Here is a 12,786-nt window from a genome sequence, read left to right on the forward strand (position 1 = left end):
CTATTTATCACTCTGGAATGGGAGAGAGAGAGAGGGAGTGAGAGAGAGAAGGAGAGAGAGAAGGAAGAATAATAGGTGAAGCTTCTCGATGCAGGTCAGGCTACTGGTCCTCGTGAGAGTCCTCGTGCCTCACCTCCTGCGACAGGCGGGAGCGGCATCTCTCAGACACCAGAATGTGGGAAGTGAGAGAGCTGAGAGGCGGGTGAACTTGGTGGCGCGCGAATTCTTTTTTCGAAGCTTTGGCGGGAAAGATCTGCCTGCTCCCGAAAAAAATGGCTCGGCGTGCGGGAGGGAGCCTAGAAGAGAGAGGAGGCGCTCAGCACCCGCATGCACGCGACGGCGAGTGTGACGACGGAGGCGACGGCTCGCTCTATGGCTTCCGCCCACGGCACCGACTGTATGGATTGCGGCCGGCCCCAAAAAGAAAGAAAGAAAGAAAACAGACAACCCAAGGGAGGGATGGGAGGACGGCGCGCCGCCACCACACAGGGATTTTAAGGAGAGGTGTGTGGTGCGCTAGCCGTCGCCCACCCTGGGGAGTCTGCCTCTTCGTATCTCTTTTCGCAGTCTCTCGCCGCTTCTCGCTGCAATCTTCATGCCACCTCGCGGTCGTCCCACTCTCGTCGTTCTCTCCCTTGTCATTTCCTCCTCTGTCGCGTCGTTCTCTTCTGCCTCGTCCTGTGACGCCGCCGCCTGCCGGTCCCTTGTTCTCGCGGCTTCTTTCGCCTTTCGGCGCAACTCCGTCCTCCTCGCGGCGTATCCTGGCCCCTCGAGTCTATCGAGCTCCCCTCGCGCAAGGACCACAGCAACACACAGAAAAACGGCGCGAATTCTTTTTTCGAAGCCCAGCGCGGCAGAAAGAGAGTGGAGGCGCGCAGCACCCGCAACCCCGCCCGTTTGCATGCCCGGCCGAACGAAGGCTGGCTCGGCCGCCTCCCGGCGCGGGCACGCTTCAACAGCGGCTACTGTCGCACCGCTCTCGCTGCCGAAAAGGATCGAGGCGGCGGCGGAGAATGGCAAGGTCGGCGTGGTGCAGACGTGGCTCACCGGGGATGGGCGGGTTGACGCGACGTGCGTGCGTCGCGGCGTGAGTGGGTGGACGCTCCTGCCGATCGCCGCCGCCCACGGTCACAAGCAGCTGGTCGAACTGCTGCTGAAGCGCGGCGCGGAGGCGGACGCGCGCGATGGCCACGACCGTACGGCGCTGATGGCCGCCGCCCGCTGGGGCTACGAGCAGGTGGCCGAGATGCTGCTGCGGCACGGCGCAGAGATCAACCTGCAGAGCAGCGCAGACATCACCGCGCTGATGGCCGCCGCCGCCAAGGGCCACGAGCGCGTGGCCGACTTGCTGCTTCAGCACGGGGCGGAGATCAACCTTCAAGCCAGCGACGGCCACACTGCGCTCACGTGCGCCGCCTTTTTCGGCCACCCTGCCGTCGTGCTCCGCCTGCTGCGCGCGGGCGCGGACATGACGCTGCGCTCTAGCGGCAGGACGGCGCTGCAGATCGCCAAAGAGAAGGGCCACGCCGAGTGCGTCCAGGCTTTCAGGACGCATCTCGGGGAGGTGGCGGCGAGCCGAAGCAAGGCGCCGTCGGCCGAGGCAGGAGGCGCAGGCGCGGCGGTGGGTGCGAGTGCCGCGGCCTCTGCTTCACGCGGCGAGGGAGGCGCGGAGGCCGAGCCGAGCGGCGGCGGGGCGGTGCCAGAGGAGGTTGTGGCAGCGGCTCGGCGAGGCGAGGAGGCGGCGGTGCTGGCGTGGCTCGACGGCGGCGGGCGGGTCGACGCGAGGTTCGAGTACGTCTTTGTGGACGGCGAGCGTGTGAGCGGCATGATGCTGCTGATGATCGCAATGATGAAGGGCCACGAGGGGCTGGCCGAGGCGCTGCTCCAGCGCGGTGCGGATATCTCGTTGCAGTCTGGCGAAGGCAGCACCGCGCTGATGGCCGCCGCCGGCAACGGCCACGAGAAGCTGGTCGAGTTGGCGTTGCGGCACGGCGCAGCGATCGACCTTCAGGCCAACAACGGCGACACCGCTCTGATTATCACCGCTTTCTTCGGCCACCCCGCCGCCCTCCTCTGCTTGCTGCGGGCGGGCGCAGATGTGACGCTGCGCACTACGGATGGCACGACCGCGCTGCAGTTCGCCAAGCACAAGGGCCACGCCGAGTGCGTGCGCGCCCTCGAGGAGCATGCGGCGGCCAAGGCGGCGGCCGAGAAGGCGGCGAAGGAGGCGGCGTGGGCTGCGGGGGCGGCGGCGAGAGCGGCGCAGAGGGCGGCGGAGGAGAAGGAGGCGGCGCGGCACGCCGAGGAGCTGCTGGCGGAGGTCGAGGCGGAGAAGCGCGCCAAGGGCAAGAAGGGCAAGAAGAAGAAGAAGGGCGGCGGGAGTGGCGGCGCTGGGCCGTCGCAGGAGAGGGAGGCGCCGGCAGAGGCAGCCGCAGCCAAGCCCGCGCCGTTGGACAAGGAGGGGCTGCTCCGGCTTCTCGCGGAGCTCCACGAGGACAGGATCCGGTTCGGCATCACGCCGGAGACGTCGGTCGAGGGATTGGCGGAGGCGCTGGGAGAGGCGGCGGGCGAGGCGAGCGAGGAGGAGGGCGACGAGGAGACGGCGGGGGCGGCCGAGGAGGAGGGCGAGGAGGAGGGCGAGGAGGAGGGCGAGGAGGAGGGCGAGGAGGCGGCAGCGGAGGCGCGCCGGCAGGCTGAGGCGGAGGCTGCGGCTGTGGCAGTGGCAGAGGAGGAGGCGGCCGAGGCGGCAGTAGCGGCGGCCGAGGCGGCGCTCGCCGCAGCCAAGGCTAGGCGCGCGTCAGCTGCCGCCGCGAGGGCCAGGGCGCGGGAGGCGGCCTAGCCCGCGTGCAAGGACAGCTGGCGCAGTGGCAGCCAATGGGAAGGGTCTCTCGTACTCTGGGGTGCGTTCTGTTGTGAACGATCGTGGCTGTGGGCTGGGCCCCGCGCCGCGCGGGCGCGCGTGCAGTCCCTCGAGGTGAGTCCCGCGCAGTCCCTCGAGGTGAGTCCCACCGGGAGCTGCTCACACAGCGCCACATGAATGATGCGCAGTGTCGCACAACACGCAATGCGTGAGAGGGCGCCCGACGCAAGCGCGGTGTGCGCGGTGTCGTGGCGCAGGCGGCTGCAACCGTCTGTGTGCCACAAGAGAGATGAGTCGTCATAACAAGGCGCTGTGAAAAGGATTCAAAATTCACGACCGGAGGACCGGACACACAGTGACCGCCGGCTAGAAGGCCAGAGTCGGTCCACGAAGAACGCGCGGAGCGATCGCGGCGGCGGTGTCGCTGAGGAGGGCACATGACGCATTCTGAAGCGGTGAGGGGCTGTCAAGCGGGTTAGTTACGAAATTTCGTATAGGGATATAGGGTCGTGCCCCCACAGGACCCAAAAGAAAAAAGCTTGCCGCCTCAAAAAGGGACGCACGAGGCAAACCTGATGTTGGAGTGTTCCAATAGGAGCGAGGCCTCTTCCGTTGGGGGACCAAGTGAATAGGAAACGAGAATTGCCAGTTTGTCACGCGCGCGCGAGCGTGACACTGCAGTCTGCAGCTCGACGCGCTGCAGATTTCGATGGAGGCAGAGGCGAGGCGCGCTGATGCCGCAGTGAGGCGGAGAGGTCAAGGCGCTGCACAACAAGATGGAGGGGATTATGCACACGCGTGAGGGGTTGATAGTCGCACTCGCATTGACCGAAAAGTCAGTTTGCGATCAGATAGCTCAGCCAATCGATTCAGCGTGCTCTGAAACGCCCAAAACCGTCGAGTTTTTCACCGTGGTCCAAACAGAGAGCTTAATATTTTGATTTTCTTGGCCACGGCCACGATTACCCGTCACTCGCTCCGAGGGTTAGGGTGGTATATCAGGGACGCCGTCGCCGATGCGGCATTGCGCATATATGTTTTCAATTTATTTCCTTCAATTTTTTTTGTTTGAGCGCACAGGTAGACAGGTTATGTGGTGCGCGCGGGCTCTTCCCGTTCCGCTCTCCCACCACCAGTCTAAATCTAGCATTAGACTCTCGCGCAAGGGCCCGACGCCCCTCGGCCTGCGTCCCATGGTCAAGCACCCACGGCAAGCCTAGCGACTCGCGTGGGGCTCCGGCATCTCTCAGACCTGCTGCCCCCACGCCCTTCAGCTCAGATCTCTTCAGACCGACCCCCAGCGGCCCTTCAGCCTCTCCTCGAGCAGGAGAACCGACCCGCCCACCGACGCGCCCGCCGCCATCTGGTCCTGCAGCGCCTGCTGCGCCGCGGCGTTCGCCGCCAGCAGGCGCTTCGCCTACAGGACATGCCCAGGGAAGTGTCTGGGACATGTCCCGGAAGTGTCGCTCGCGGAAGGCGCCTCGCCTCTCCGAACGCCCACCGCAACCGCACCTCGTCCGCCTCCTCGCCCTCGCCCCAGCCTCCCTCCTGCACGTCGACGCCCGCCGACGCCTCGCGCCGCCGCGCAGCCTGAAGGAACTGGGCGGCGAGCGCCGGGCGCGAGATGGTCACATCGCCGTACGCCGCTACCTCCGCCGCCACGGGCGAGAGCAACCACACGAGCACCCTGTCGGCTAGCCGCGGCTGGCCGCCGCCCGCCTGAGGTGAGTGCAAAGGCGCGAGATGCGTGAGAGGACCCGTGCAAGGTGATTCGCCGCGCCGCGTGCGTACAGGCGTGACTGCTGCAGTGGCGGGGGCGTGAGTCCGAAGGGGCACAGCCGAGTCCGGGGCGCTCGTGGGAGGGAGGGAGAGTGCGCCCATCCAACGGCCGGTCGGAGGGGAGGGGTCTGCATTCCGCATCGAGGGGCTGCGGACCGCGCCGCCGAGCGCGTCCGAGGCGGCGGCGAGCAGCTCGACCGGCCGCACTGCGGTGGGCGTGAAGGCGCACGAGGGAAGGCCGAGCAGGTAGCCGGAGACGAAAGAGGCGGCCTCCGCCGTGCTCTCCCGCGTCACGTCCCGCGAGAAGAGCCGCGACAGCCCTCGCGCGAGGCTGGCCGCGCCCTCGCCACGGCGCGAGTAGCGGTCGAAGCCCCAGACGCCGGCGAGGCCGCCGGCGAGGAGCCAGAGCGGCGGCGCCTCCGTCTCCCCCGGCAGCACCGGGTCGAGCAGGTCCACAAACTCGAGCCCGCCAAGCGCGAGCAGCACGCCGCTAAAGCCGACCGCAAAGCTCACCTCGGCGGCGCGAGAGTCCTCGGGCAGCGGCGCGAGCGCAGACACGGCGGAGGGTCGGGAAGAGAGGCGCGCGCTGGCGAAGGCGCGGCACGCGCCATTGGCGCGGCAGGCCGAAAGCGCCGACAGGAATAGCGGCAGGCCGTCGCTCCGCGCGGTCGCGTCGAGCAGCGCCCGGCACGACTCTGGCGCGACCCGGAGCCGCCGGCCCGACATCTCGCGGACGAGCTCGACGGCGCTCGCGCCAGCCTCTGCCCCGGAGCCGCGGCCGCGGGCGAGGAGCGACTTTAGCACCGCGTTGTACCGCTCCTCTGGCTGGAGCGACGCGAGCGTGTCCTCAAACTTGGAGCCGAGCGTTGCGAGCGCCGATCCGGCAGCCGAATCCGCGCCGTCCGACGCAGCTAGAGCGCGCGCGCGCGGCAGCACGCGGGGGCTGGCACCGACAATGGTGGGCCGCAGCACGGCAGCGTGCGCCGGAGAGGGCAGCAGCAGCAGCAGCATCACTCTCGCAGCTTGCCAAGACGATCCAAGATGGCGCACCGCGGAGCGGATAGTGCGACTCCTGCCGACGGCTGCCATATGAGTGCCAGCCAGTGGTCGGGCACGCCGCACGGGTACGCATCCAACGTCAACCCCGCCCAGAAGGCCTTCGAGTGCGCCGTTTGCAAGCAGCATAAGCCGGCCGGCACACCCTGCGTCGGCCACTGCAACCACAACCGAGCGCCATTGCAGACGGGACTCCAGTCTGGGACCGTACCTGTGCAGGAGATTGCACCGCACGTTACATATCGCCGCCGCCAGTGCAGCCCGCCGGCCCGCACGCCGCCGCCTCGTCTTCCGCTGGTCTCCCGACGCCTATGATGGTGCTGGCCCCGCCGTCGTCGAGCAATGCCGCAGGGGCTGGGTGGGCTCAAGGAGGATCGCAGCCGGCTGCGATCGCAACCGTGTTGCCAGCTGGAGCGGTGTCGCTCGGTGCGCTGCCGAACCCCGCATCGCAGCAGGCCATGTCTGCGACGGGTTTCGATGGTGTGACTGCACCAGTGACGGCTGCACCCGCACAGTCGAGAGCGGAGCAGGAGGCAAAGTACATGCAAACGGCGCAGTCCATTGGCTTGCCAGATACTGAGGCGCAACGGCTGCTAGCCATCTCCAACTTTGACCTCGACAAGGCGACCGAGAACCTGATGGTCGCGTATGTAGGGGTGGAGGGAGCTGCGCCCGTTCCAAGGGCCAGACGCAACCCGGCGGCGGATATCATTCATTTCACGCCGGTGCACGACGCGGGGCTGAGGCCCTCTTCATCCACGCAGTGCGTCCCGTCATGCCGCAGCCGCAGAATGATGGCTCGCTCCAGGGCGGAAATCTGGAGGTGTTTGAGTCACTGCTCAATGACCCAGTGGTGCTCTCGCCGCCTCGCGCCGAGACCTTTGTGCGACGACACATCAAGCCGGCCGACGGCATGTGGACGCAAGAGGCGATGGAAGCGGCGCGCACCGTCTTTGCTTGGCGGCGGTCGGGCTGAAATTCATCATCTTCAACCCGATAGTGACCCACCGGGCCGTCACCGCCACCGTCGCCTCCCCCTCCGCCACCTCCGTCGCCGCCGCCACCGTCGCCACCGCCGCCGCCGCCGCCATCGCCGCCGCAGCCGTCACCGCCGCCGCCGCCGCCACCATCGCCGCCCCCTCCGCCACCGCCATCGCCGCCCCCATCACCTCCACCATCGCCACCGCCGCCCTCTCCGCCACCATCACCGCCGCCATCGTCACCGCCCCCCTCCCCTCCTCCGCCGTCGCCACCGCCACCGTCGCCCCCATCACCCTCTCCTCCGCCACCCTCGCCGCCGCCACCGTCTCCTCCTCCTCCGCCCGGTGAATCGCCCTCGCCGCACTCGCCGCCCATGCCCCCTCCATTCCCACCACCGCCCCACCTCCGTCGCCTCCACCATCGCCGCCTCCGCCATCGCCGCCTCCGTCGCTACCGCCCTCGCCTCCGCCACCGTCGCCACCAGCGCCCTCTCCGACCCCTCCGTCACCGCCGCCGTCCCCGCCGCCGCCGTCGCCGCCCCCCCCTTCACCGCCACCGCCGGCACCGCCGCCGCCGTCTCCGCCACCCCCCTCACCACCCCCCTCACCGCCGCCGCCCCCTCCCAGCCCACCACCACCCTCACCGCCACCACCCTCGCCCCCGCCCTCGCCTCCTCCACCCTCGCCGCCTCCGCTGAGCCCGCCGCCGCCCTCACCGCCGCCGCCGCCCTCACCGCCGCCCCCCAGCCCGCCGCCACCATCGCCCCCGCCGCCGTCGCCACCTCCTTCGCCGCCTCCCAGCCCGCCTCCGCCATCGCCGCCGCCCCCATCACCGCCGCCCCCCAGCCTGCCGCCGCCCTCACCACCGCCGCCCTCGCCGCCGCCCCCGAGCCCACTGCCGCCCTCGCCACCGCCGCCCTCACCTCCTCCCCCGAGCTGACCACCGCCTCCGCCGTCTCCGCCGCCCTTCCCGCCGCCGTCACCACCACCTCCGAGGCCGCCGCCTTCCCCGCCGCCCTCCCCACCACCACCCTTGCCGCCGCCACCGAGTCCGCCTCCGCCAGCGCCGCCGCCACCGTCTCCACCGCCCTCGCCGCCTCCGCCTAGCCCTCCACCCTCACCACCGCCATCGCCGCCACCGCCGTCGCCGCCGCCGTCGCCGCCGTCGCCGCCGCCGCCGTCGCCGTCCCCGCCGCCGCCCTCGCCGCCTCCGCCGCCGCCGCCCTCACCACCGCCGCCCTCGCCGCCGCCCCCACCCCCACCCTCGCCACCACCATCACCACCACGGCCTTCCCCGCCACCTCCACCCTCGCCAAGAAAGCCTCGCGGACAGAGCGAACGCGCGAGCGTTGAGCTCCGGAGAGTCAGGAGGCAAAACCGAATACAGTGCCCAAATGACAGACTCAATACTGGCCCTTAAATCCGCCAGCCTGCTGTCTGCTGCCTCTACTCCCAGCCCGACGCCCTGGTCCCGTGCGAGAGCTTCAGGGATCCACACGGGGCCACACCGGGGCCGTCTAAGTCGATTTGTACCCGGATTTTGAAGATTGTGGCCAAACCGCGGAGTCAAAAAATGCGTTTAATTTGTGCGCCTGCTGTCCGCCGCCTGCGGCGGCGCTCCGCGCCGCTCCGCGGCGCCTGCGGCGCCTCCAGCGCCTGCGGCGCTGCCGCTACGCGGCAACTCTTGCGCCGTAGCGGCGCAGGGCGCCTGCGGCGCCCACCCCCCCCCGGGAGCCCCCCTCCAGCCGGGGAGGAGCGGCTACTGCCTGCTCCGTGTTTGCCACAACTACCAAGTCTACCTAGGTAGCTGCCACGTTTCAAAATCAGGACGGCGGCAGTGATGGTGCCATCAGCCCATCACGGGCATGATATGGAAAGCGGAGAGGGCGGTATGAGATAGTAGAGAGAGCAGGCGCTTACCGCCCCGAGTGCTGTTTTCGTTGGGCCGATTTCGCTTGACTTGGTCGTTTTGTACTATTAATCTATTTTCAGCCAATGCCCACAGCAAATCGGTGAAAGCGTGCTTGTATCCCTCTCTCTCTCGCTCGCTCGCGTCTCTCTCACTCTCTCTGCCGCTTGATGCTCTTTCTTCTGGCGCACAGGCGATGTACTGAAAAAGCTCGGGCGGCGAGAGACGGGCTGACGCTGCCGTCGCCATCGCTACGCGGGAGCGGCGGAGGCTCTTGATTGATTGATTGATGGGAAGGCGAAACACAGTCCGACCAACGACTGGGACACCAACGCGGTATGGGTGGAGGCTCTTTTAAACGGAAAAGCACGGAAAAGAAAGCCCACCAGCCCAGCGCCCGCTCCCCTCATCACGCAAGGAGGTGATCGCTTTGCTGCAGCGCGACAAGCTCTCGGACTGCGCCGGAGCGCGGGCGCGCAGCTACGCCTGCAGACGCTGATCGGCAAGCATGACCACAAAACCTGCGCCGGGAGCCCTCCCCACAACGGCCCCGCCGACCAGGGCCTACGTCCAGGCGAGACGGTTGGCCGCACAGCGCACCACCGAGGAGGCGGCCATGGCCGAGGCGGCGCGCCTGCTCGCCAAGTCCTCGCTGGCGTCGAACGGCTCGGACCAACTCGGCCTCAGCCTCAACGGCGGAGGCAACCACGCTCTCTCGGCAGGCTATGGCATCCTCCGCGGCCTGTTCAAGAAGGACGACGCGTGCTCCAAGCTCGACATGATGCTGGGCGTCTCGGGAGGGATGTGGACGACGGCGATCTACGCGTTTGGCTATCGCGACCTGTCCAACGCCGAGGCGCTGACCAAGCTGCTCGATCCGTCTCGCTCCTGTGATCCCAGCCTCATCACCCTGGACCTGTTGAACGAGCTCGACTCGGGCACCCTCGGCTACTCGGCCGTTCGCCCCTTTGGATGCCGCGCGCTCGTCCTCTGGCCGGCGTACCTAGCGGGCGGCCTTGTCTCGCAACTGACCGGCCTCAACACAGTCAACGCGCACCAGCTATGGATCGACTCCGTGCATTCGACGTACCTCGCCCCGTACGGCATCAAGCAGGGCAAGTTCATGGCGCCCAATCAAGAGACGATCGATGCCTTTGTGAAGGCGGATCCGGATGTGACGGCGGCGGATTTTATCGCACCTCGCGTCGGGAAGGATGGCCCGCTCCCGCTCCCGATGGGCGCCTTCACGATGATTGGCCCGTCGATCCCCAACCAGAGCAATTTCCTCGGCCCGCTCAAGGAGATGCAGAAGCGCTCGGTCGAGGAGGGCGGCACGACGGAGGCGGTGCAGAAGGCGCGCAAGGAGTTCAACGGAGTCTGCCTAGTGCCATGGGTCGCCACCGCCGCCACAGTCTACACCAAGTACCAGTCTGAGCCCGACGGCCCGTCCGAGATGGCGTTCGACCATTGGCAGTTCCGCGGAGGCTGCAGCAAGCCGCCGCCGCTCCGGTTCAACGACACTGAGGCGCTTGACATCCCCTCGTACAAGTTCGCGCAGCCCAGCCGCGAGTGGTGCACGCCGGGCGGCAACGTGACGACCGACCGCTTCACGCTCGATACGCTCGTCGGCTTCTCGAGCGACGTGCTCGAGGCAGAGCTCAACCTTGTTCGCTGCTGCAACCCTCTCCTCGGAACACTCAGTGGCCGGCTCAACATCCAGACGGCGCCCAACGACAGCGCGCTCAAGGAGGGCGTGCTCAACCAGGCGTCCTGCAACTTTGGCGACGGCGAGTGCGATGTTGTTTGGATAGGTATGAGTTGAGCTCTGACAGCGTTGAACCCGCCGGCTTTTGTCATAGGCGCCATCATCGACAACACCGGCATTGCTTCTCTCGTGGCGCAAGGCGTTCGCTCGATCGTCGCGATGGTGTCCGCATCCAAGTCCTTCTACCCCCCTCCGCCCCCGGCGCTCGCCGCGGCCGGCAAGGCGATGGAGGTGGGCAGGGCGGCGCGGTTGCAGGCGCGCGGGCGCAGCCTCGCTTCGGTGGCCGCGGCAGAGCTCGCGGTCGTGCAGCAGATCCAGGAGCATCTCGGGCCGTACCTAGAGGGCCTTTACCACCCTCAGGGCAAGGCGCCCCTCGACTCGTCCCTCGTCTCGCTGTTCGGGCTCATGCACGTCCCTGATGACCAGCAGAACCAGGCGGGTGCTTGGGTGCTCGCGATGAACCACGTTCTGCAGGCCGAGAAGCTGTATGGCATCGTGCGCGACTTCACCGAGCTCTACCATAAGGGCGCGCCGCTCGTGGCGACTCTCGAAGATTGCGAGGTGCAGCCCAACCCTTTCCACGGCACGACCCGCAACGACGACAAGGGCCAGCAGCGGCTCTGCACTCTCACGGTCGTCTATTTCACGAAGCCCGGTGAGACGGGCTCGTACAAGGAGTCCGCCGACAAGCTGCCGAAGTGGGAGCCCAGCGATTCGTACGTGCCTGGCTCGTGGGCAGCGTGCGTGGGGAGCGCGGGAGGCGAGAACGAGGCCATCTGGTCGCGCAGAGACATGAGGGATTTCCCCTACCTCGCACCGATCGCGCAAAACCTGTTCGCGTGCCCCCCGCGCCTCGCGGCGTACACGAAGGCACAGGTCAACCTGATGGCCTACCTGGGTGACTTCATCATCGAGTACCACTGGGAGAAGCTTCTCGCTCCGGTCTTTGCTCGCGGCAGCAACACGGCGGTGGCTGCACCTGCAGCGCGCAGGCCGGGCGGAAACAGCTGAGAGCTCTCGCTGTATTGGCATCTGCACGGTTGCATGCACATGCTGCATGCATGTGTCGTGCACGCAACATCGAGTTGGCATGTTGCTCTGGACACGTACACGTACGACGTAGCTGCACACCGCATGCACACCGCACGCACAGGTGCCCACACAGCCCCCGGAATCGCATGTTCTTGCATATGCACCCAACCGTAACAAAAATACGGCTTTTCTAGTTCGACGTTGCGAGCGAAAATAAAAACAACATCGGATCGAACATGCGCTTCTTAGCCTAATAGCGGTAAGTTACTTAGCTCCCAACCCTAGTTCGCTCGTACCCGCGGACCCGCCCGCCCCGTCCGCCGTCCCTCTCTGGATGTGAGAGGTGAATGACTGCACTCCAGAAGTGCTCCAAGTGCATATACGTCACTCTCGCGCCCGCGGCCCGGTCTCTCGTGGTCGTGCGCGGCTGTCACAGTCTGGCACCTGTCCGCTGGCGGTGTGCTCTGTGTAAAAGGTGGGGAGGGGTGTGGCATGTTTAGCGAAGTCGCCTCTATTTGTCACTCGCCATGCGCGTCCTTGGCTGACCCTCCAAAACTCCCTCCCCGCCGTTCGCGGCTCGGCTTGCGTATGCGGGTGGGAGCTTCGAGGACATGCAGGCGTCGCACCCCCTCCGGCCATTCCCCCCCGGCTCCCAAGCGCGCGGCCGCGACGCGCTGCGCACCCTCTTCCGCGCTGCGCCCGCTCTCGGCATGGCCGTCGTCCGCTGAGATCACCTCCTCTTCGCGCCGCAGGTGCACAACCAAGGGCTTGCCACCTCCGTATCCATCATGATGAAGCCAATGGGCCAAAATCGGACTCCGCTCCCAGGTGGCCGGAGGGTACACCTCGGGTCGGCGTGCTGGGGGGGGCGCCGGTGCGCAAGCCCACTTTCCGGGCGACCCCGAGGGGGAGGAGGCCGGGCGAGTGGCAGCAACTCACTGTTAGTGTCCCGGGCCGCTGCGGCACCGTTTATACGGCCCCTCGTGATGTCTTTCCGATTTTGCATTGTGAGTCGTCCTCTGGCCAGCCGAGGGGCACCAGAACGGCATGTGTACTGGTGCTGGCTGCGGGTGCGGAACGGGCTTTTTTTAACTCGCAACCAAGCATACTATACAAGGACACCCTCGGGGGGGACACTCGGCGCATGTGCGACGCGTCAGGGTGGAGTTGGCGGTGGCCGAGCGTCGTCTCCAGATTGACTCGCAGCGCGGAGTCGAGGGGTGAAGCGCGTCGCGCTGCGACACTCGAGAGCCGGCGGGATGGCCGTAGGGCGCAGCCGACTTTGATGTCCTCGAAGGTCCGGTGCGCATTCGTCCTCTAGAGACCCACGCGTACAGGAAAGGGGCGAGAACGAGGCCTTTTGAGGCGGACGGTTGGAGGCGACATCCTGCTAGCGCGTTCCACA

General features: G+C 67.3%; 4 protein-coding genes across 4 annotated transcripts; 3 read left to right on the forward strand and 1 right to left on the reverse strand.

The window, feature by feature from the left end:
- Positions 1-272: 272 nt before the first annotated feature.
- Positions 273-2,839, forward strand: EMIHUDRAFT_196591 (hypothetical protein; the record flags this gene model as incomplete). The annotated part of the gene is made up of 3 exons (XM_005770746.1): positions 273-397; positions 2,269-2,526; positions 2,791-2,839. The coding sequence occupies 3 exons, from the start codon at positions 273-275 to the stop codon at positions 2,837-2,839; spliced, it is 432 nt and encodes a 143-aa protein (XP_005770803.1).
- Positions 2,840-3,901: 1,062 nt separating this feature from the next.
- Positions 3,902-5,413, reverse strand: EMIHUDRAFT_420425 (hypothetical protein). The gene is made up of 3 exons (XM_005770747.1): positions 4,796-5,413; positions 4,346-4,579; positions 3,902-4,277 (listed from the first exon to the last, which is right to left on the reverse strand). Exons 1-3 carry the CDS (start codon positions 5,363-5,365, stop codon positions 4,146-4,148), a joined length of 936 nt encoding a protein of 311 aa, XP_005770804.1. The 5' UTR covers positions 5,366-5,413; the 3' UTR covers positions 3,902-4,145.
- A 315-nt stretch (positions 5,414-5,728) lies between these two features.
- On the forward strand, positions 5,729-6,671 carry EMIHUDRAFT_196593 (hypothetical protein; the record flags this gene model as incomplete). Its single annotated transcript, XM_005770748.1, has 3 exons — positions 5,729-5,892; positions 6,036-6,420; positions 6,504-6,671. The coding sequence occupies 3 exons, from the start codon at positions 5,729-5,731 to the stop codon at positions 6,669-6,671; spliced, it is 717 nt and encodes a 238-aa protein (XP_005770805.1).
- A 2,323-nt stretch (positions 6,672-8,994) lies between these two features.
- EMIHUDRAFT_432397 (hypothetical protein) lies at positions 8,995-11,614 on the forward strand. Its single transcript, XM_005770749.1, has 2 exons — positions 8,995-10,371; positions 10,444-11,614. The coding sequence occupies exons 1-2, from the start codon at positions 9,093-9,095 to the stop codon at positions 11,358-11,360; spliced, it is 2,196 nt and encodes a 731-aa protein (XP_005770806.1). The 5' UTR covers positions 8,995-9,092; the 3' UTR covers positions 11,361-11,614.
- Positions 11,615-12,786: the final 1,172 nt, after the last annotated feature.

This window comes from Emiliania huxleyi (genome assembly GCF_000372725.1).
Source record: "Emiliania huxleyi CCMP1516 unplaced genomic scaffold EMIHUscaffold_4, whole genome shotgun sequence".
In the NCBI taxonomy this organism is placed as follows: domain Eukaryota; phylum Haptophyta; order Isochrysidales; family Noelaerhabdaceae; genus Emiliania; species Emiliania huxleyi.

Bases quoted from the DNA above. Each gene is read 5' to 3' on its own strand.
- EMIHUDRAFT_420425 (XM_005770747.1), bottom strand. From the start codon at position 5,365: ATGTCGGGCCGGCGGCTCCGGGTCGCGCCAGAGTCGTGCCGGGCGCTG. The intron at 4,580-4,795 runs GTCCGCAGCCCC...CACTCACCTCAG, and splicing joins CGGACGCGCTCGGCGGCGCG to GCGGGCGGCGGCCAGCCGCG. The intron at 4,278-4,345 runs GCGAGGCGCCTT...CATGTCCTGTAG, and splicing joins TGCGGTGGGCGTTCGGAGAG to GCGAAGCGCCTGCTGGCGGC.
- EMIHUDRAFT_432397 (XM_005770749.1), top strand. From the start codon at position 9,093: ATGACCACAAAACCTGCGCCGGGAGCCCTCCCCACAACGGCCCCGCCG. The intron at 10,372-10,443 runs GCGAGTGCGATG...CTTTTGTCATAG, and splicing joins GTCCTGCAACTTTGGCGACG to GCGCCATCATCGACAACACC.